At 36.8% G+C, this 20,675-nt stretch overlaps 1 protein-coding gene across 1 annotated transcript in view; it reads right to left on the bottom strand.

Annotated features, from left to right (window-relative positions):
- Positions 1 to 8,128, bottom strand: part of LOC142351566 (mitochondrial inner membrane protease ATP23 homolog) — a 31,013-nt gene extending 22,885 nt beyond the window's left edge. Inside the window, exon 1 of the mRNA XM_075403657.1 lies at positions 7,735 to 8,128. Coding sequence (XP_075259772.1) covers positions 7,735 to 8,107 — 373 coding nt within the window. The 5' untranslated portion in view covers positions 8,108 to 8,128. The remainder of the gene's footprint in view (positions 1 to 7,734) is intronic.
- Positions 8,129 to 20,675: the final 12,547 nt, after the last annotated feature.

Below are 20,675 nucleotides of genomic sequence, written 5' to 3'. Positions count from 1 at the left end.
TTTAGGAAAACGTCAGTCAAGAGTTTGTGTAAGCATAGGTACCGACAAGAAAGCTACCACGGAACTTTTTAGCAAGTTCTGTAAATAAGTTTAGCTTAAGTAAATACCCATCTCATCTCAGTAATTATCACGGCTCGGCTTTATCTTTTTTTTGTCCGTTCTGTCTGAGGAAGTTCTGTAATTTAAGTGAATTCATTAGGCATGCGAGAAGAGATCACCGAACGTTAATGAAACAGAGTCGACCCGCTATATAGAGGAGCAGAATGTTATAGTAATAAAAGATACACCGTAACCATATAGCAAAAGATCTGTTCAAACAGTGGAAGTGATCTTAGTGAAAAGAAAACACGTTTAACCGATGGCTCTTCTGTTGAAATTGTTTTGTAAAGGTTACGCGACACATCGTCACGGTGAAATCAAGCTTTTCGTTATATAGGTGCTACTAAAATCTCACTTAGGTTATAGTAAAAACAGTTCACCGTTGGTTAGGCTTTATCGCTATCAGAGCGTCCAAACGTTTTCTCGAGCGCTAATTTTCTTGATCTACAAAAGGCTGCCGGAGATTTCAATTTCTGCGTAGCTCCAAACGAATATCAAGTTCTAGTACTGTTGAAACAGAAAGAGCAGTGTGTTATGCCGTAAGATATAGTTTTGGGAGTTGAACATGAGATAAGATTAACCAAAGGTAAACCAACGCACAAGGAATTTGAGAGCACCCGTCAGTTTATATCTATTTCGGAAGTTCTAACACAGCGTTCTTTAATCACAATTTTTTTGATGTTATCCTATAGTTGGTTAAAAATCAAAGTAAAAATGGATAATCTTGGATAGTTTGAGAACTCTGCGAAAGCTAAAATTGTCCAGAAACGCCAACACAACAAATTCTCTTAGTGACGTAGATTTGAAAATACAGCATAATGAAATTTCAAATCAAGGTTACAGTTATAATTTAATAAAAGTGACCCCTTAACACCACTGAGAGAAGAGAGTCCAATCGTAAAATAGGTTCTGTTCTATTGGTATCTGAAAAACATTCAACCATGTTTCTATCGGATTTGAGAATGGCACATCTTGCTACACTACTGCCTTACCCTGGTGTTGAGTCACATGGTTTATAGGAAGTTTTGACTGTACTGCGAAACGATCAACTTGCAAAAGAAAAAGGTATTAAAATTGATCCTACGCCGGTTAAAACTTTTTTTTGCGCTCTAAGACGAGTTGATTTCGTTGTGAATAAATTAGCGTATCATCCAGTTTTATATTTTGAAGTAAGAAAATCCGAAGGCCTCAGTGAGAAAAATGCACTGTTCTTAATTGTTATCTAAGTTTGTTTTTGAGGAACGTCTTAAAGATGTTAGAAGTTCTGAGTCATTTAGAGTACAAACATCCAACAAACGTACGGCGTTGAGCATATCTAAGATCTTGAAATTCATTTTTTCGACCCCCATAAGAAATTTACCGCTAACTTAAATGATGATACTTTCAAGATGTTTAATGAATATTTCGCGCTGCTGGTTTGAGTGAACTGGTTTCCGACAACCTGAGTATTGAGTTGTTTAAATTAAGGCTTTATCCTGAAACTGAACTTCCTTACTAAATTTCATTTCTGAAAACAAGGATTATGATGTTCTTTAAGTCATCTGAGTGCTCACAATTAAATAACGCTGTCATAATGGGGACAAAATGTGGCAACCATGATGTTACAGTACCAGAACTAGATATTGAGAATTCTCCTGTACTACAGTTTTTCCTAGTACAAAAAGTTAAAAAATCTAAAATCTAACAAGCTAAAATTTTTGTTGCTTGCTTCCAATTAAAAACTTAATCGAAAAATTTTAAATATCAGGAACGCTCTGGTTCCTATTGTGTTTCGGTGAACTAAAGTGAAAGAACTGTGATTGTTGCTTTCGAAGACTTCGTTAATTTTCATCCTTCATCTCTCCACAAATGCGCTGTTGCAGATTGGTTTTTGAAACGTTGTTCTAAGACGCGGGCTGAAATACAACAACAATGCATCCTGTTTTAAGTTGAATTGACTGGTTCAAACAAAAACTAAGGTTTGGATAACAGCTGCTTGTGTTCTTTTAGTCAAATTTCATGAGGCGTGTAGCTGCTGGGTAACCTTCGGTGGCGTCTGAGATATTTCGACCTTCATCTACGACCAAAATATATGTTGCTCTTGGGTTTTTCGACCTTCATCAGTCTTAAGAAAAAACTGGCCATGAGGTTACACAACTTTTAGCTCTCTGTTTTGAATTTGGTCCTCTTAATTAATTGTACTATTGATCCGATTTTCTAAAAGCTTTTCAATAAATTTTTGTTTGCCAACGGATGTTCGAATAATCGTGCAGCGAGATGAATATGAGATCTGTTTCCACAAGGAGAAAATTAAAGATGTTGTGGCCATGCTAGACTATATGTGATTTCTTCAATATCACAAGATTTTAATGCTAAGTTAAATATTTATGAACTAACTTTGAAAATTAAATGTGTTGAACTGTATTCCGGATTTACCAGTTGATAAGAGTAGGAGCAGTAGAGTTGCACAGCATCTGACTGATTGTTACTATGAGACAGTGAAATGTAGGTCAATTACCAGTAGCTGCGTTGGTAGTAATGGAAAAACAGTGATGTAAACCTTGTGAAATACTACACTGATCTGATTGAACATCTACCAAATGATCATATATTTTCTTCTGTAACTGCTACCACGTATGGATCCAGCTGAGTTTTAGTTTGATGACGAAGGGCAACAACAGTTTAGACATACAATATTGCAAACGTTTAATTTGAAAATAAAAAACAAGTCAGCTGACAAATTTTAAAAAAAGGCATCCTTGCCATTCCCCACCTCATTTGATAATGTTCTTTAATCACATCGGCCAAGAAAAATCAAAATCACTGAGTTAACCAGGGCGAAAATTTTGTTTAAAAAGTGTCCTTAAATTAGTACTAACAACCTCGTTAACAATTTTAAAATGTTAGTTTTCCCGAGCTTAAATTGAGTCTCTGTAGTAAACCATTTGGACAAATAGCCAAAGGCAATTGTTTTAGTGTTATTAATATTTCTGTTCAGAGGTAATATTTATTTCAAGCTCAAGTCTCGCGACCTCACTCATTGTTGGAGTTCAATGCTAGCGTCGTAACAGTTCCTGACTCTGCTATCCCAGCAGAACTTACAGTCTCTTTGTAGTTTCTGAACAATTGAAAAACAAGAAAAAATGAACAAACAAGCTTGCTTAGCGGACAAAAAACAAAAATAGCATAAGTAATCTTTAATTTTGCACTTTTAGTTTTGCGAGTTGTACTGATTATTTTAAAAGAAAAAACATAATCCAAACAAAAACAAATGTTTAGCGAAAACATAACCCAAACAAAAACTAGCATTGGTTTTTAGTTTAAGCATAAGTGCAAGTGCGTTAGCTTAGCATTAGCTTATGTTAATTTCTGCTCCTTGTTATTTTGCGCATAGTTGATCTTGGCTCGGACCTATCTGATTTCCAAAACTTGGGTTTTTTGACGTTCACTCGCAAACAATTACGCAGAATGTAAAAGTGCCACGATGAAGTATGTTCAGCTTTTGGTTCATCTTTTGGGAAATCCAGTATTGTGAGCTTTAGTTTTGGCATCCTCTCGTTTCATGTATTTGATTTTCTCTCCGCACCTTGGAGTTGAATTCTCAGCGGAAATGAAAATTAAACGCTTACTTTACTTCTTCGCACTATAAACTTCAGTAATATGCCAAACGGGTAGTTTTTCCGTTTCATTTTTACGAGTTGAGCTTAAAAAAAAAGTGGTCCAAGCAGGCAGAACGCAGAAAGTAGCAAATACTTTGTTAATTTGCGGTTTTTGTTCGTTTGCGCAATAGTTCAACCTAACTCAGACCAACCTGTTTTCTAAACCGGTTAAGTTTTTTTCAACCCCACGTTAAAAATATTTACGCACCAATTCATTGTAAAAAAGACAAGATGACTGAAGTTTGGCTTTTTTGTTGCTTTGCCTCGAAGTCAAACATATCACAGATATATCTAATGTCTAAACCGCTAGGTTTTTCACCTACCGTTGATTCCCAGTAAAAAAAATTCGAGGATGAGCCAAACAAACTAATATTTTGCTTTTTAATTCCTCTGATCAGAAATCCTAAGTTTTTTATGCTTTACTTTTGGAAGAACAGTCATTAGATAGCAATGTTCTAACCTATGCTACTTAATATAGAATTATGAGCAGGGAAAATAAGTCTTTACCCTCTACCACCTCAGTGCTGCTGAGTAACTTTCTAAAACAAAACAAAACTTTAAAACTCAATCAACTCAAAACAAAACAAAAAGCATGACATTAACTTGTGCCAAGTTTCTCCTCAATTAGTTATTGGTTTCACCACGAAGGTTCAAAAAGAAGCGTACGGAAAAATTGTCGAGTCATGGCTCAACGTTTTTTGTCTTCCACAGATGTTCTCGCGCTCTTAGTATAAACCTTTTCGTTTTCTGCAATTTTTCTTGTTTTAATCTTTTTATTGTTAGTTTGTGGTGCGTAGTCTGTAATTTTTCTTGTTTTCACAGATGTTCTTTTCCACAGGTGTTCTCACGTTCTTAGTTTAATCCTTTTAGTTTTCTTTCTTGTTTTCGTCTTTTTACTGTAAATTTGTGGTGCTTTAATGGGAGAGGTTGTCAGCTGGTTTAGGGGTCTATGTTCAAGTTTTGTTTATTTTTAAATTTTTGCACCCAACCCAGTTATTTCTATTGTCTATTGTTTTTCCGCGTAATTGGTGTCTTTGCCTCGCTATTTTTTTAAGTCTTTGATAGTGTTTTCTCGTACTTTTTTTCTTCTGCAATAGATTTTATCCCATATTTGTTTCTCCTGTTTCAAAAATTAGGTTTCATTGGAAATGTTTGTGGAGATAATGCTATGCAAGTTGCTATTGTTATTGATGTTTTAATCTTTCAGGTATCGTTTTTGTTCAAATACTTTGGTCCATGTGAATGTTTTTGGAAGGATTCATTTTAAAACGGCGCTATTTATTCTGTTTGCTTAAACTACAGTTTTGGTGATAATTATCTGTTTCCGTTATCGCTCCAATTTTTGATTAGGTATTGGTTCTTGTATTTTTAAGACGTATTTCGTATGATCTCCGGTTCTTGCATCTATTGTTTACTAGGTTTATTCCCCATTTCTTTTGTTCACCAACCTATTTAAGATTGCGTTTTCATGGTTAGCTCAATCTTGGTTTCTCTTTCTGCACTTAATTCTTATATTAGACAGCTTAATTTTGTGAAAAAGTAGAAAACTAATGTAGCTGCCTTTCTAAGTCTTAGATCCCAATCAATTCTTCGTGTTTTATTTCTTAGAAAAAGTCTTGCCTCTGCTTCTCGTTTCTTGGTGGCATTAACATTTGTTTGAAAACTTGGATTTTGTTTTTCTCTGGATGATGGTCGTTTTAGTTTGTCTGAAGCATTGCAATGAATTTTTGTTCTGCATCGCTACTTTTATTCCCATCAATGATCTAGTTGCCTTGCCTGTTTTTCCCATTTTTGTAAAAAGTTGGTTTCTTGTATATTGAGTTGTTTTCTGTCTGTGGAGATTTTTTTTATCATCCACGAAATATCTATTTGCTTATGCGTGCTTATGGAAAGCTATTTTTTCCAGTTCTTCGAATGCCTTGTTCTCAATCAGTTGCAGTCAAAAGTTCTAATTTTTCAAAATTTAAGGTCTTTCATTTGAAGAATTTACCTTCCTGCTTCTCAACTGTTTGTTGACTTTTCGGACGAAAGATTCTAGGACTTCTTGAATTTTGTGTTTTGTCTCGCCGTCATTCCGTTTAAAAACCCAAATTTGACATCTCTCTTTACTGTCTTCTGATCCCTCTTTTTCAACCTAATTTCGGGTCAACGTGCTTGTTGGTTTCCAGCCCGTGAGATCTCCTCTCCTTGCATTCTCATCTTGTGTTTGTTTCTTATGTTGGTTTCTGTTCTCAATTATGTTGGTTCTGTTTCTACTAGATGTATCAAGTGCTTTCTTGTATAAAATATTTTTGTTTTGTGTTTATTTCTAGAACTATGTCCGTTTTGGTACCAAATTAGGGATTTTTGTTGTTAAAGTTGTTTTTCTGTAAGATCGTTCTGCTTGGCAAATTCCGATTGCTTTCTAACCACTAAAAAGGCATTTAGAATTTAAACATCATTATTTATTTCTTAACGAGAACCCCTGACTTTTCGATATGTACCGTGCATCCTTTTTGTGTTCTATTGGTTTTTGTGTTCTATTGGTTTTTGTGTTCTATTGGTTTTAGGCCGTGGTGAACGCCTTCGCATTGGTGAACTCCTGCTCAAAGTATGTACTGAGCTGAGATCGAAAAAAAAGTTTTGCAAAAATTTCCTATAAGTCGAAATTTCTTAAGACCTAGAGAAAAAGCTTGCAATATAGTTGTCATTCTTTTTACCGGTTATCGTATGATTTTTTTCGGGTGCCTGCTCTAAGTTACCAAAGGGAGTTCTGTGTCCGTGCGTCCGCTTACCTCGCGCTCCCTCCCATTGTCCGCTCTTTCGGCTCGTTTGCCTTTTCTCGTGCTCTCCATTTCTCGTTCATTCAGTGTTTGTTTTTTAAGTGCTCTACGTTGCTCGTGCTCTGAGAGCGCCATTTTTATTTCTTTGTTGCTCGTTCGTTTAGTCATTGCTCTCTCGCATTGTATCGGATCGCCGTCTCCGCTTGCTTTATGCCATTTTGTGTTTGACTCTTTTCCGTTTTTGTGCTTTTCCTTGTTTTTAATCCCGTTTTTGAGTGGGGTTGTCTTAGCCTTTTGTGTCTTTCTTGGCGGCTAGACTGCCTGCAGGTTAGATATGACCCTCTTAGTCATCAAAGAAACCGAATATTCTCATGAACACGCAAAGAAAGTTTGTGGGTTTCTTTTCTGTGCCCATCCCAACCCTTTCTTACTACCCCACCAATTTCTTTGTACCCCTTCTCTGTGACGTCTAACCCTCTTCTCTTTGTTGCCCCCTTTCTTTGTGGCCCCTACCCCACGCCTTTATTTGTGCCCCTTTTCTTCGGCGTCTACCCTACCCCTTTCGTTGTGCCACCTTACTTTGTGGCCAACCCCATCTCTTCCCTCTAATACCCTTTATACAGGCATTTTACCCGCGCCCTCGTTACCGGAACAGTTCAAGCAAAAAACGCTAGAATTTTCAGGTAAATATACCTGAACTCCATTAAATACCTATTCAAGTAAATCTCTCAGGTGTTTTTCACGTAAATTAATTTAAAAGAGCAGGCACTGATGCCTGAAAATTAAAGGTACGTTTCTGATATTTTTCAGGCGTGTTCAGGTGAAGAAGTTCAAGTGAGACAAATCTGCCTGCACTGTTCAGTTCAATTTTTTTCAGGTAAATTTACCAGCACTTAAGTTAGAGTATAAGTGGGGTTAAAAACCTTGGGGGCAAAAATAAAACTTTTACGCCCCCAGGCGCACTTTCTATTATTAATAGTTAAGTTCTGTATAACAATTTAGAATTTGTAAGGGTGGCCATAAATAAAACGGGGGCGGGGTCTTAGATAACACTTTTAACTTTAATTTCATTAGTACATTAATAAAAATAGCTCATGCTTGTTATTTCTGAATTATCGTTGGTTCTTCTTCCTCAAATAATCAATCAAATATGGGAGTTCTCTCGAAAAATCACAAACAGATTAAATAGTTTCACATTTGAGAACTTACAAAAAGGCCAATGAAATATAACTCACCTAATAAGCGCTGTAGATGGTCCTCATTATCAATATTATTGGTGCAAACAACTATTTTTGAGTTTGAATCGTCAAAATGAGAGTCGATACCCGCAACACAGTTTTGAAAAACAAAACTGTGCTCTGCATTCAATGTACAATTTCGAGAGAGGAGTTCGTCAATAAGTTTGACAATCTGTCTATTAGTTTGTATCACTTGGTATGTTCGAGGAGGAACTTTGAATTTATCCATAAAGCTGACGTTTAAAAACGTTTTCCATCCGTATCTACTCGTCTTTATATCTTTGCGCAGTGTCTGGAAATCTGTCTTAGAAGCATTCGTTCCCAAGATCTCCAGTTCATCCTTATTTTGCGTTGTAACATCAGATGTCATGGATCTTAAAATTAAAGGTCAATTAAAAGAAAGCCCCTCACCTAAAAGGGGTAGTCGATCAACTAGAGGGCGGCAATACATTTCTATAAATCCTGACAGTAGTCAAAAACAAACCATCAAAAGCGATAGAGAAAAACCGCAGAATTATCAACAAAATAGATATGATAATAAGCAGTCAATCTTAATATGTGGTGATTTTGAATCAAAAATTCAAATGTATAAAGATACAGGACAACAGCCGCCCTTATTCCTCTACAATTGCTCCGATCGACGCTTTTACGGCAGTGCGCCGGCGCATTGAGCTTATAGAGCGATGTGCTATTCCTTGACTAGAAACAAGCTTTTCAAAAACGAATAACGAAATGGATTCTGAATTACAGTAGGCAATCGTACCCGGAGAGACTAAGCAATTTGGGTCTTTTGACCGTTCAGACAATTACTCGAACCTGTAGCGCTTATCAATAATCTGCTCCAACTCATAGGAAGTTGATTAAAGAGATTTGTTAGAAACAATACAGATCGAAAGACTCGCATTTTTACGATCTCGTTCTTTTGAAAAATTTCTGGCCACAGAAATCTCGAACAAGTTTCTTCTTCAGGAGGCAGAGACTGAGTATGGACGCCTCAAGTATAGACGTCTCCAGTATGGACGCCTCCAGTAAGACCAAGCCATAGAACTCAGCGCAGAAAATAGTTACATCAAACTGGTGAACACCCACCTACCACCTTCATCTAGCTGTGATGCAGGATAAAAGACATCAATCAGTAAACTACTTGATTTCAATACTCATAGCCCTCTTTGGTACTGGAAACTACCGGAAGACACAAAAAGAAACAATATTTTAATTGAAATAGACCCCTCGAATCATGTAATACTCAACGAAAAAGTCGGCACAAGAGTAACTGATTCCTGTAAAAGCTCCTGGACATCAGTCTCGCAAGATCAAGCTTAGCAATGAAAATCAAGTTGCGCACGGAGTACGCACTAGACTTACACCATTTACCAATAGTTCTATCCATCACCTGTGACCGCAGGGCATGAACATTGGCATCAACAATATACAAAACGGACTTAATTAAAAGAAACCCTGCAACCGTACTCAACTAATATCATTAGACCTCACCACCGCTTTCAACAAGGTTGATCACAACCTTCTATTGAAAGACGTACTCGCGGCACCACTACCGAGCAGCACTTAAAGATGGGTCGCATCATACCGACAGGGCAGGCTTTCTTACAAAGAAAATAATAATAAACTAAAGCGGAGAAAAAAACAATCAGGGTGTCCCGCAGGGAGGTGTATTATCTCCAATGCTCTTCAACATCTGTATGAGTAAGCTACTTGTATCCCCAAAAGTTATAAACACCACGTCTTACGATGATGTAACTTTAACTACATCTCACCCACAGGTTGAAAAATTACGTGACATAGTAACTCCATAACTGAATACTTTACGCGACGGGCTAGAACCAAGTTATCTGCTGAAAAATCAAGTGCAACTGTGTTCACAACATGGAGCAAGGAGGCCAAGTTTGACCCTCACCTCACTATTAACAATTCAGCAACACCAGTAAAGTCCAAAGTCAAAGTAATGGGTGTTACCTTCGATAATCTGCTCAATTTTGGAGAACATGTAAGAAGCACCAAAGCGAAATAACAAAAGCGCAATAACATACTGAAGCGACTGCTGGTAGCGACAGCGGTTGCACAAAATAGACACTCAGTGTCTTACAAAGCTATTGGTCGGAGGGTCTTTAACTACGGTCCTCGCATTTGGGCTTCCAGAATCAGCAATACAAGCTGGCACCACCTGCAAACGCAACAAAACACTGCTCTTCGCACAATTACTGGCTGTGTAAAAATGTATGACATCAATGACTTACAGAATGAGGTTGAAATCCTGTCTGTTAAAGCTCACACACAAATTTTAGCAGTGCAAGTCTTAACCGGCAGTTATCAGAGCCATCGTGTTGATCAGAAAACAACCTCTTCACCCAGTTTTTGTCCAATGAGACCCACACTAAATGATACCTATAGGGACCGCGCGAAGCAATAAACAAACAATAAATCGCAAAGAATAAAAAATTCGCTCAAAAAATCCACCGACAGACTGTCCATACTCAGTTGAACAAAGACAGCAAGCAACTAGGTACAACTTCGTCAAAGATAGCAGAACAAACACTGCCATGAATTGCACGTATCCGACTAGCACAACTGATAACTGGATACTCCTCTGCTAAACTCTTACTTGAGTAGTATCTGTGACAATGTTGACAACTGCTGTCCCAAATGTCATGTAGCTCCACATGACGTAAACTACATTTTCAACTGCAGTAAGAACACCACGGACCTGAAAGTGATTGACCTGTGGGAAAGACAAGTAGAGGTAGCCAAAGTCTTCACCTAATTCCATCAGACATACACGACCACAATGCACAGAATAATCCGCATTCCTTGCCCCATTCCCCTGATGCTGACGATGCCCCTCTTATTACCCCTAACCCGGGGACCGCATGTCATTCACCAAGGCGTAAATGCAGAAAAGGCGCCGCAGCACAAGCAAGTTGTGGATAGGCAGTCACACACCACAACTAATATAACCATTATTATTATTATTATACAAATTCAACTAGGATACCAGTTAAAAACGGCAATATGCGTCTATATCCCGCCAAATTACCTGCGAATTGTACCTCTGTGCGACAGCTACAACAACAACAAGGAGGCAGAGGCTAGTAAACAGTCTACCCAGAAATATCAATTTCATTGACCCTATTGGACTCAAGCAGAGAGGTTACTGAAGAAAATGGACAATTTCAGAGCAATTATGATGACAGCAATATGTGCTCTGGGACACTGCTATGAGATTATTACAACGGGCGCGAAAAGAGAGGACTGTAAAGAAAAACAGAAGGAGTTATCCCCGAGTCACAAGAACAACAGCAACACTTTTCAGAGTCATTTGTTTGTATTTGAACCAATACTTTAATATTATTTCTCGCCTCCGGTACTCATCGCGCGTATCTAGTTGCGGCTTTATTTTTAAATGTTTATCTCTTCAATTGTCATTAGTATTTCAAGCCCGCGACATGTTCCAAGTATGTCCCTCTCAGTATTATGCCACGCACAACAACATTGAACGAGGTGTTGTCCCATCGGAGAATCTTTCTTTTGATATTTCGGAATTCTAGTGGTAACATGTCGGCTAGTTTGGCCAGCACAGATGGCACTGCATCCATTTCATGTGAACTTATATACAATATGCGATTTCAGATTGCTATCAAAAGATGATTTCAGCGTAGGCAAGCAGATTCCAAACTTTCTCGTTGTGAAAATGCTTTGATTATCACAGTCTATTCAGTCTACTTGCAAATTTTTGAACGATGTTTCCTCGGTATTCGACGAAAAACGCGGCCTATGCACATTTCTGTTGAGACTTTTGTTTGTTTGAAGGGCTCGAACAAAAAAACTCATAACAAAAATGTGCATAATTAGATGAATGTAGTCAATGAGAAGAATGCACTTTGTAAATCATCTTATTCGCTTGTGAATCAGTTTTAAGTAAACATGACAATGAGCGCAAAGATCGAGCGTTCGTTTTTTTACTCATGTCAATTTTTAGTTGAGAATTTTTTTCTCTGCAACAAGAATCGCGCTACCAGCGATATTTTTCAATGTCTTAAATTCGCCCCAGTCAAGACAATATTTTGCGATTATGTCACACTAGAGCCTTGACTGTGCAAAAAGAAACCTCCACAAATAAAAGTACAACCACTGTTGGCTTAGCTCGTCTAAAATGTCGGAGCTAATGATTTTCCTCGAATTGTCTTTCAGAAAAACGTCCTTTTATTAAATTTTTCAATCCGTATGCTAATCGTTGCGTAGAATACCTGATTCCTACAAACCCCACGAGTTTATTAAGAAGATGAAGTTGTTATCTGGTAATCGTTGGTTTTCGGATCGTTGTTTTTTTACTGGTTCTGGACTTGCGATCACGACACTTTTGGAAGTGAGAGCGATGGATAATCGAAGAAGAGAAGGTCACTTCTGTCCGTCAATCTCTTCCTGTGCAGGAGGAGCCGAACCCCATCTGCATCCAACGCGTAAAATCAGGATTAATTTGTAATGACGATAACGTTGTGATTCCTTACTCTAAGAAAAATACACATATCAATGAGTTCCACAGCGCCTATCCCTATAAACGAGTGATGTCCAAAAAAAAAAACATTCATGCCTGGCGGAAAGGTCTATTCATACTGAATCACAACGGACAAAAAGATAGGGAAACAGACCATTGATATCTGATTTCATCCAAACAACGCACCACTGAAGAGAAGCATGCCGCCTAACCAACAACACATGCTGCGTATCCTGAACTCATTCAGATATGTGCACATTGAACATCAAAGAACTCTGACAAAAGTTCTCAAATCAAGTCGTTTTTACTATTGGATGCATTTCTGCGCCTGCTTAATGAAATGACTGATAAGTTCTTAAGGAAATTGGTGCCGTGAGTAGTAATAGGGTGAGCAAGTCACCCCGGGGGGGTGTAGACCCCATGTATTAAGATAGGGTATAGGAGTAATTTTTGAGAGAGGGTCTACACTAATGTATTAAGATAGGGTATAGGCGTACATGTATTAAGATTAGTAATAGCGGGCGCCACGTATTAGTTATAGCGGCGGCCACGTATTAAGATTAGGAATAGCCGCCGCAACGTATTAAGATTAGGAATAGCCGCCGCAACGCATTAAGATTAGGAATAGCCGCCGCAACGTATTAAGATTAGGAATAGCCGCCGCAACGTTTTAAGATTAGGAATAGCCGCCGCAACGTATTAAGATTAGGAATAGCCGCCGCAACGTATTAAGATTAGGAATAGCCGCCGCAACGTATTAAGGTTAAGTATAGGGACCAGGGTATTAGTAGTATAGTGTGAGTAGATCAGCCGCATTTTTGGGAGCCGGTCATTGGCCTTTCCGCGCAGGGAATTGTACAGGCGGGGAATTGTACAGGCAGCGCGCACGGGAATTGTACAGGCAGCGCGCACGGGAATTGTACAGGCGGGGAATTGTACAGGCAGCGTGCACGGGAATTGTACAGGGGGGGAATTGTACAGGCAGCGCGCACGGGAATTGTACAGGCGGGAAATTGTACAGGTAGCGGGAATTAACGGATAATTCCCCTCGCAGTAAATTTCAACATGTTTATTGGTATAACCAGCGCAATGTATTAAGATTAGGTATAGCCGCCGCATTGTATTAAGATTAGGTATAGCCGCCACAATGTATTAAGATTAGTTATAGCCGCCGCAATGTATTAAGATTAGGTATAGCCGACCCTAAAAAGCAAGATGGCGCAGCGGAAGCGTGCTGGGCTCATAAACCAGAGGTCGGTAGATCGAAACTACCTCTTGCTGATCTGGCATTGTCACAGTACTAGTGGACTTTTACGCGCTCATAGCATGGAAAAAAGTTAAATAAAAGAAAAAAATTGAATTAATAAGTACAAAATAACAGACACAGTACAAATTAAGCACATGCAAATACAAATTTAATCAAACGTTTACATGATGATAGTACAAAAGAAAAGAGTATTAAAGTATATTTAGCCGAGTAGTTAATAAAGTCGACAACAAAAATTTGAGTAACTAACGAAGAATTAAGGAATTTAGAAAAAAATTACTGCCGACTTTATTACACTTCGACTTATTTTACATTAAATTTATCTAATTACATATAATTACTTATAAAGTTTAAAACATGAACGTCATGAACCTTGTTCATTTTTGTTTGAAAAAATTTAAATAGTTGAAATGCTGCAAATATTGTATAAAATCCACACAAAATATCAGTTTTCTGAACTGGTTGTTGTATCATTTTCTGATACTTTTTATTCAAAAATTTGTATTTTGTGATTGGACGAGCCAAAAAATCAGCATAGTAATAAGTTCGATTGAGTCGAGCAATCATTATCCAATGCTCTCCAGCTTCACTGCTCGGAGAAGTGTTGATGATAGCAAAACTGAATGTGGGTAGCCTTGGAACACAATCTGCTGGAAACGATCCAATATAGCGGTATTTGAGTTCTGGGATTCGTTCAATAATCTGTCTCAGGGAAGTGTTATCCATGACAAACAATTTTTCTCTGCTTTATTTCGCAAGTACCATTAACACACGGATTTCTAACTGTACAGTCAAGCTGAAAAGACTCATTCTCTTCATAAAAGCAACAATCATTGGACTTTTTACCTTGCTCTAATAAAAAGTTGCTTGACTTTTTAATTTTGTCAACAGAATTGTTATGGGATTTGGGGTAGAATAAAATAATTATAAAAAGAAGTACCAGAAAAATTAGGAGAGGAACGTAAACAAAAAAGTTTGAATTAGTTCGCCCCCAGTTAACGTCCATTTTAAGAAATTATTTGGTGAAGAGAATGGCAACTGGGTGACGATAATATATAACCCAAAAATGTTCCAATGCAGAAAGCAATGATGTAAAACCCATAAAAAACTGAAAAAAATATATGAAAAAATTTTCGTTAACGCAAAAATCTTCAGACATTTTTAGCAACCGTTCCAAACTGATCAATTTTAACAAGGGACATCCTTTCTCCTAGAACAATTAATTCTGTCACGCTTCTTAGCGGGCGGTCGAAAAACATTTCTAATCGAATACTTTCACCGCTGAGCTCAGGATAATGAATACTTTCTCCAGCATCTTGAAGTGAAGTGAGATCAAATACAAGCACGTAATGGTTCTGAAATAGATTATGTGGTAACGCGGGAATCTCTTCGTTAAAATTCATTGCTTTCATTGTTGTTACATATGCCTTACAGTCATTGGTTGTATCAACTGATACTATAGCTCTACCTCCTCGAACAATTCTTAGTTCTCGTAAACCAAATTTCTGATAATGGAAAGGATTTTCTTGAAAATGTCCTGTGAATGCTGAATTTGTGTTCATCGCAATAGCTACTCTTCTGATTGGAGCATTGTTAAAAACATTTTCCTGAATAAACTGGTTCTGTCCTGAAGGAATAATAAATGTGCGTGCAATTGTTTCCATAAAGTTGTAACAAGCAGGTTGATGAGTTAATTGATATTTGATAGTCTGGTGATACACTTCGTTAACAACAACACGTCTTGTAAACAGGGAACAGTCAAGAACTTTAAGGGAAACGTGAGGATTGTAGGAGATCATGTAAAAATTGGGTCTTGCACGAATCAATTTCAGTCTAACTTTTGTATTTGGAAGCAGTAACTTTTCGCATTGGAACAAATCAATTGCTAATTTACCGTAATAATTAGTTCCATTTTTCAGCAAAAGTTCTTCCTCTCGATCTATAAAAGGGCTTTTCTCAAAATCGCTGGGTTCTTTTTCAAATTCATATCCATGACAAGCCAAAATACCTTCATTATTTCTTGTGGAAGCGTTAAATTCATTGGAAATTAAAGCTTTGTGTCCATAGAGACCATTTGAGTTGTAAACCTGTTGATTGTTCAGATACACCTCACAGTTGGAGAAGAGCGAGTGCAATAAATTGTTGACGTGAGTTAGATAATGTAAATCATCATCTGTGAAAGACATTCCCATATCTGCTTTTCCATGCTCGTCTTTTTTCATAAAGTCATCAAACAATCTTCCCTTTTGTAATCCAACTTTGATTTGAAGGTGGATATCTCTCATATCAAGATATATGCTTCTATCTGTTTCAAACTCGAACTCAATGCTGCTTTCATCCAATGAAGTACTGGGATAAACTTCTTGAACGTGAGAAGATTCAATTGGTTCCAAAACAGGAATTTTGTCAAAAATCTCCAAGCAAGAGTTCGTAAAGTGACCATAACGAAAGTTGCTATCGTTTGTTGATCTAGTATTCATTTTAGCTTAGAAAAAATATCTCTTCTAGTTCGACGACGTCGACTGGTTATTGGGGTAATTCTTCGAATTATGCGCCGTTTCCTAATTTTTCCACCACCTAGCTGTTTACGTAATGTTTTCTTTCCAACATCTGCAGCCACAGATTTGAATTTTTTCTTTCCAGTTAGAACATTTCCAATTTCTGGTGCAGCTATATCAAGCAAATCAGCACCAACTCTTTTTGCTGCTGGGACAACATATCTCCTCAAGAATGGAATAGCTGTCCTCCCAATTGTTTGTGCTAACGCTCCGAATCCTCTTCCCCTCTGTCTTGAATAACCACGAAAATACGGTAAATCACTATCAGCAACCATTTTCTACAACTTTAAATCTAAAAATGATTGCCAGAAGTTTTTCTAAACATTAGTACCGCTCTTGTCACACCAACAGAGTTGAAAGGAACTTTTTCACCATAAGAGTCCCGGAGCTCGAGTTTTATGCTGTGGAATGAGTTTTTTAGAATTTTTTTAAATTGTAAGTTTGGAAAATTTTGATAATTCATGTATTGTCCCGTTGAGATGATATCTCCATTCTTAAATTTGATATAAACGGAATGCATCGTAAAAGAGCAGCTTTTGTATCACCCACAATATTGTATTCAACAATATCACTATATATCATTAAGGTGTGTATTCGTACAATGTCATAAGGAAACTTGGGAAAATGTGGACCACCACCACTCATGAAAACACCCATACCATAAACAGCTTCTTCGCATCCAAAGACATGACAAAGATCGGCACTAAAAATGACAAGTAAAGAGTTCTGATTTGGAAGACTCAAGGAAATTCGCTGTGTAATTTTGTTAACGTGTAACTTGATGGGCGTTTTTTCATATTTTTCACGTTTCTGAATTTTTCTATTCATTCCATTGACAATATCAGAGATCGAGGGGTATAGACCTGGATCAAGTGTGTAATAATCCGATGGTTTTGTATCTGGTGTTGCTTCATCTAGATAGAAGAATTTACCCTCTGTTATGTTTTGGTACAAGGAAGGATACGACAGTTCTGTTATCGCTACCTCCCATTCTCCATCAAGATTAATTTGTTCAGGTAGAAAATTCGTGAAAGAACTTAGTGTATTGTTTGGGTAACAATCAAACGACGCATTGGAAACCAACTCAACAGTGAAAGATCTCATCTTTAAATGATACACTTTGAAAGCTCTTGTTCATAAAATTTACCTAGAACTTCATCACCTTGTTTTCCACAAAGGTTATAGCTTGGCGGTTTAAAAGTAGCAACTTTAACAATTTTGAATATTTCATTTGTGAACTGTGATTTATAACCTTTTCTGAATGGAATATCTTTTTTTGATATACGAACATTTTCACCAACTTTAAAACGTGGTCGCTTATATTGGTTAATTGAGTTTCTGTAAAAAATTGACAAAAAGTCTTTGTTTGTTATATTTTTTGGAGCTTTACCTGTTGAGCGATTAACTCTTGTGTTCATAGTTTTGACAAAGGAATCCATTTTTCTCATGTATTTATCACCATTTTCTTCCAAATAGCAATAAATAATGTTTTTCAGGGATTTAATGGCTCGTTCTGCTACAGCAGCTTTCGTTTCACTTCTAGTAGAGTAAATTTTAATTTTCTTGTCCATACAAAACTTTTGAAACTCACCACTAAACTCTGTTCCCTGGTCAACCCATACTTTCGCGGGCATACTTTTTACGCAACATTTTTTTGAAAGCTACAACTGCATCGGTAGAGTACTTTGACTTCATTGGTTGCACACGAACAAAGCGAGAAAAGACGTCAACACATACTAATAAATACTTCACTCCATTATTAGTATCCGATAATTTATCCATAAAAGCTAGATCGAGACACCAGATCTCATTGATTCGCTTAGCAAATGCTGGTAATCTTTTGAAATGTCGTGTTGCATGACGATACTTTGTGTAGGAATCTTTACTGTGTAGAAAGTAGGCAACTTTCTTTTTGGATAACCCACTTGCCTTTTGTAGATTTTTAATTGATCCATGTGCGGCTTTTCCATCTCTATACAGCCTTTGTAGCTTGGTTTTTTCAGATTTTGAAAGGAATCCAGCTCCCTCTGTCTTTGCTTTTGGCATCTTTGTTTATTACTTTTTGCGGATTTATTCCGGTAGCATCAAGTATTGTGTAATATATGTCGAGAAAATCAACGTTCTTTCTTTTTAATGCAAAAATAAAATCTGCAAAAGCTACTTTGTATCTCTTCCATCTAATAAAATTGTCTCGTTGAGAGATAGCTTGACTCGCGGTGAATTCAAAATTTGATCTACAATTGATTTGTTCTTTAAAGATCTGGTTTTGTTGCTGATTTCCTTGTAATTAGGGTTCAAATGTGTTGGGACAGAAACTGGTTTCTGCTCAAAAGTGTCCAACTTTTTAACTTCTAATTTGAATTTTTGTTCGTAAAGGTGTTGAGGAATCAAAACAAACTGTTCCAATTCAAGACAATCGATTAATGATAGATGGTGTCAAAATTGATATGAGCTCTATTCCTTTTCGTGAACTTAAAATTGCTCTTCTTTTATTTATTCCGGTTCTTTTTAGCACGAGTTGATGAATTTCGTCTCTGTACTTTATTACGTCTTGTTTTTGTATTTCCTGTAGTTGTCCCCCGAGAAGGTTTACTATTCATTCGTTTAGAAACTGAATGAAATCTTTTGGACAATTTCTTAGGAACGATTTCTTGAAGTTCTGGGAATACGTTTGGAACGTTATCAGCGTAGAGAGATGTTGTGTGTTCATCGTTCAAAGAAGTAATCTCTTGTTTCGTTTTAGGGAGAGAAAAAATAGTGGCAATAGAACCACTGTTTCTGCAAAATATAAGAGTGTCGACTGTTTTCGGAGTTAGATCAATGAGTAAGTGACCATACGGGATTGAAGTAGCTTTTGTATACCAATCTTTTAATTGTGATCCTAACCCGAGCTGTTGACTAAGAGTGTTAATCTGGAGAACATCTCTAGGAGACTTGAATAAAACTATATGAGTATTTTGTAACTCAATATCTCTTCCCAACCTACTCTGATGAAAAAGATTATGCTTTATATATATTGTACTAAGACCTTTGTGTCTTCCAGCTGTCGCGATTTTAACAAATTCTTTCGAGCTTGAGATTTCTTCACAAGAATCATCAAAAATCAGCAAATACTTTGTTCCATTATTGGGTAGACTCTGAATGAACTCAAAGTCAACTCCTTGAATAAATTGAATGTTTTTAATGTTTTTGGACATTAGACCGTAAAGTGATTGATAATGTTGATAAAAATAGTAAATTTTATCAAAATCGGGTTGAAAAGTTCCAATAATTAGCCAATCATGGATAAGATGAGATTTTCCAGACCCGCTTGGTCCTACCAATGAAATAAAAATGCGTTCCTTAGTAGAGATTATTTTGTTCATAGTTTAGGAGAAGGTAAAATATAACCGACTGTACTAGATAAGATAGCAATCCAAACTGTTGTTTCTTCACAGGTTTCGGCAAGAGTTATTCTTAATATACAGCACGCTAATATTAACAAAATAACAAAAAATTGGGACAAAAAAACCACCAGAGATCTATTACAAGTCTGTCCAAAACATTTCCACGATTGTCGTTCCTGGTTATTATCATCAAAGACAAAATTACCTAAATTTAAACCGTAATCTGTATGCTCGGTCATTTATACCTTATTTTTAAGGAAAAATCAATTTTTTGAACTGGGAATGCAACTTCTCTCTGATTTCAAAAGTAGTAAAATAAAAATAATAAATTACAAAACGATCACAAATACAAATAGAAATTACAAATAGAAATTACAAATATTATACATTATCAAAAAAATCCAGAGTCCAAGTTCCGTAAGCATAAGCTTTCTTCTCTGCACAGTGAAATGTCTTTTTGTGTCGATACGGATAATTGCTACAATCCCAGTCAGTATCCGAGTTATTGAGAAGTTTGGAAACTTTTGGACAACCAAGATCATCTAGATTCTCCACATCTTTACACAAGTAATTTGAGAGAAGATTACACTTCTCTAACCCTTTTGCAAAGTATTCTGTTGTAGGTGAACAATGTTGGTGAATGATTGATGACAACTCAGTGTATTCCAGTTTTCCATTGTTCCAATTAATCCCATGTAAATTTTTAGTGTTCCATTTTGCTTGAAAAGTAGGTTTATAGTCTTTGGGTGGGAGGAAACTGTATCCCAATACAATTCCATCCTTGAAAACACCCAACTCCTTGACAATTTTCCCTTCCAAGCACTCAATATCAAACACAACGAGAGACAGTCTTTTTTCTAGGTTGAATTATTACAAAAATGATTAGCAGTCTAGCATTTTGAAAATTTGAGGATGATAAAATTTAATAAAGACACAAAAGATTAACCCAGTTAAATGTCCCAAGAAACATGAGCTTGGAAAATTTGGTAACATGTAACAGTATCCTGGTCCCTTGTTTGTAGTTGCTTTAACCGCTCCAGCAGAATCGTGTAGTATAGCATGTAATCGAAAAACTTTCAATCTAGCAAAGAAAAAATCTAAAAAGGAATTTCCATAACCAATAAGTCCTCCATGAGGAATTTTTTGGTTAATTTCCTCCAAATTTATATTCTCGTCCCAAATTTTACAGGCCGCTAAAAAACAGTTTTTGCGTTTTT

This window comes from Convolutriloba macropyga, chromosome 13, assembly GCF_964194025.1.
Source record: "Convolutriloba macropyga chromosome 13, txConMacr16.3, whole genome shotgun sequence".
Lineage (NCBI taxonomy): Eukaryota > Metazoa > Xenacoelomorpha > Acoela > Convolutidae > Convolutriloba > Convolutriloba macropyga.
This window is presented reverse-complemented; position numbering and strand designations above follow the sequence as displayed.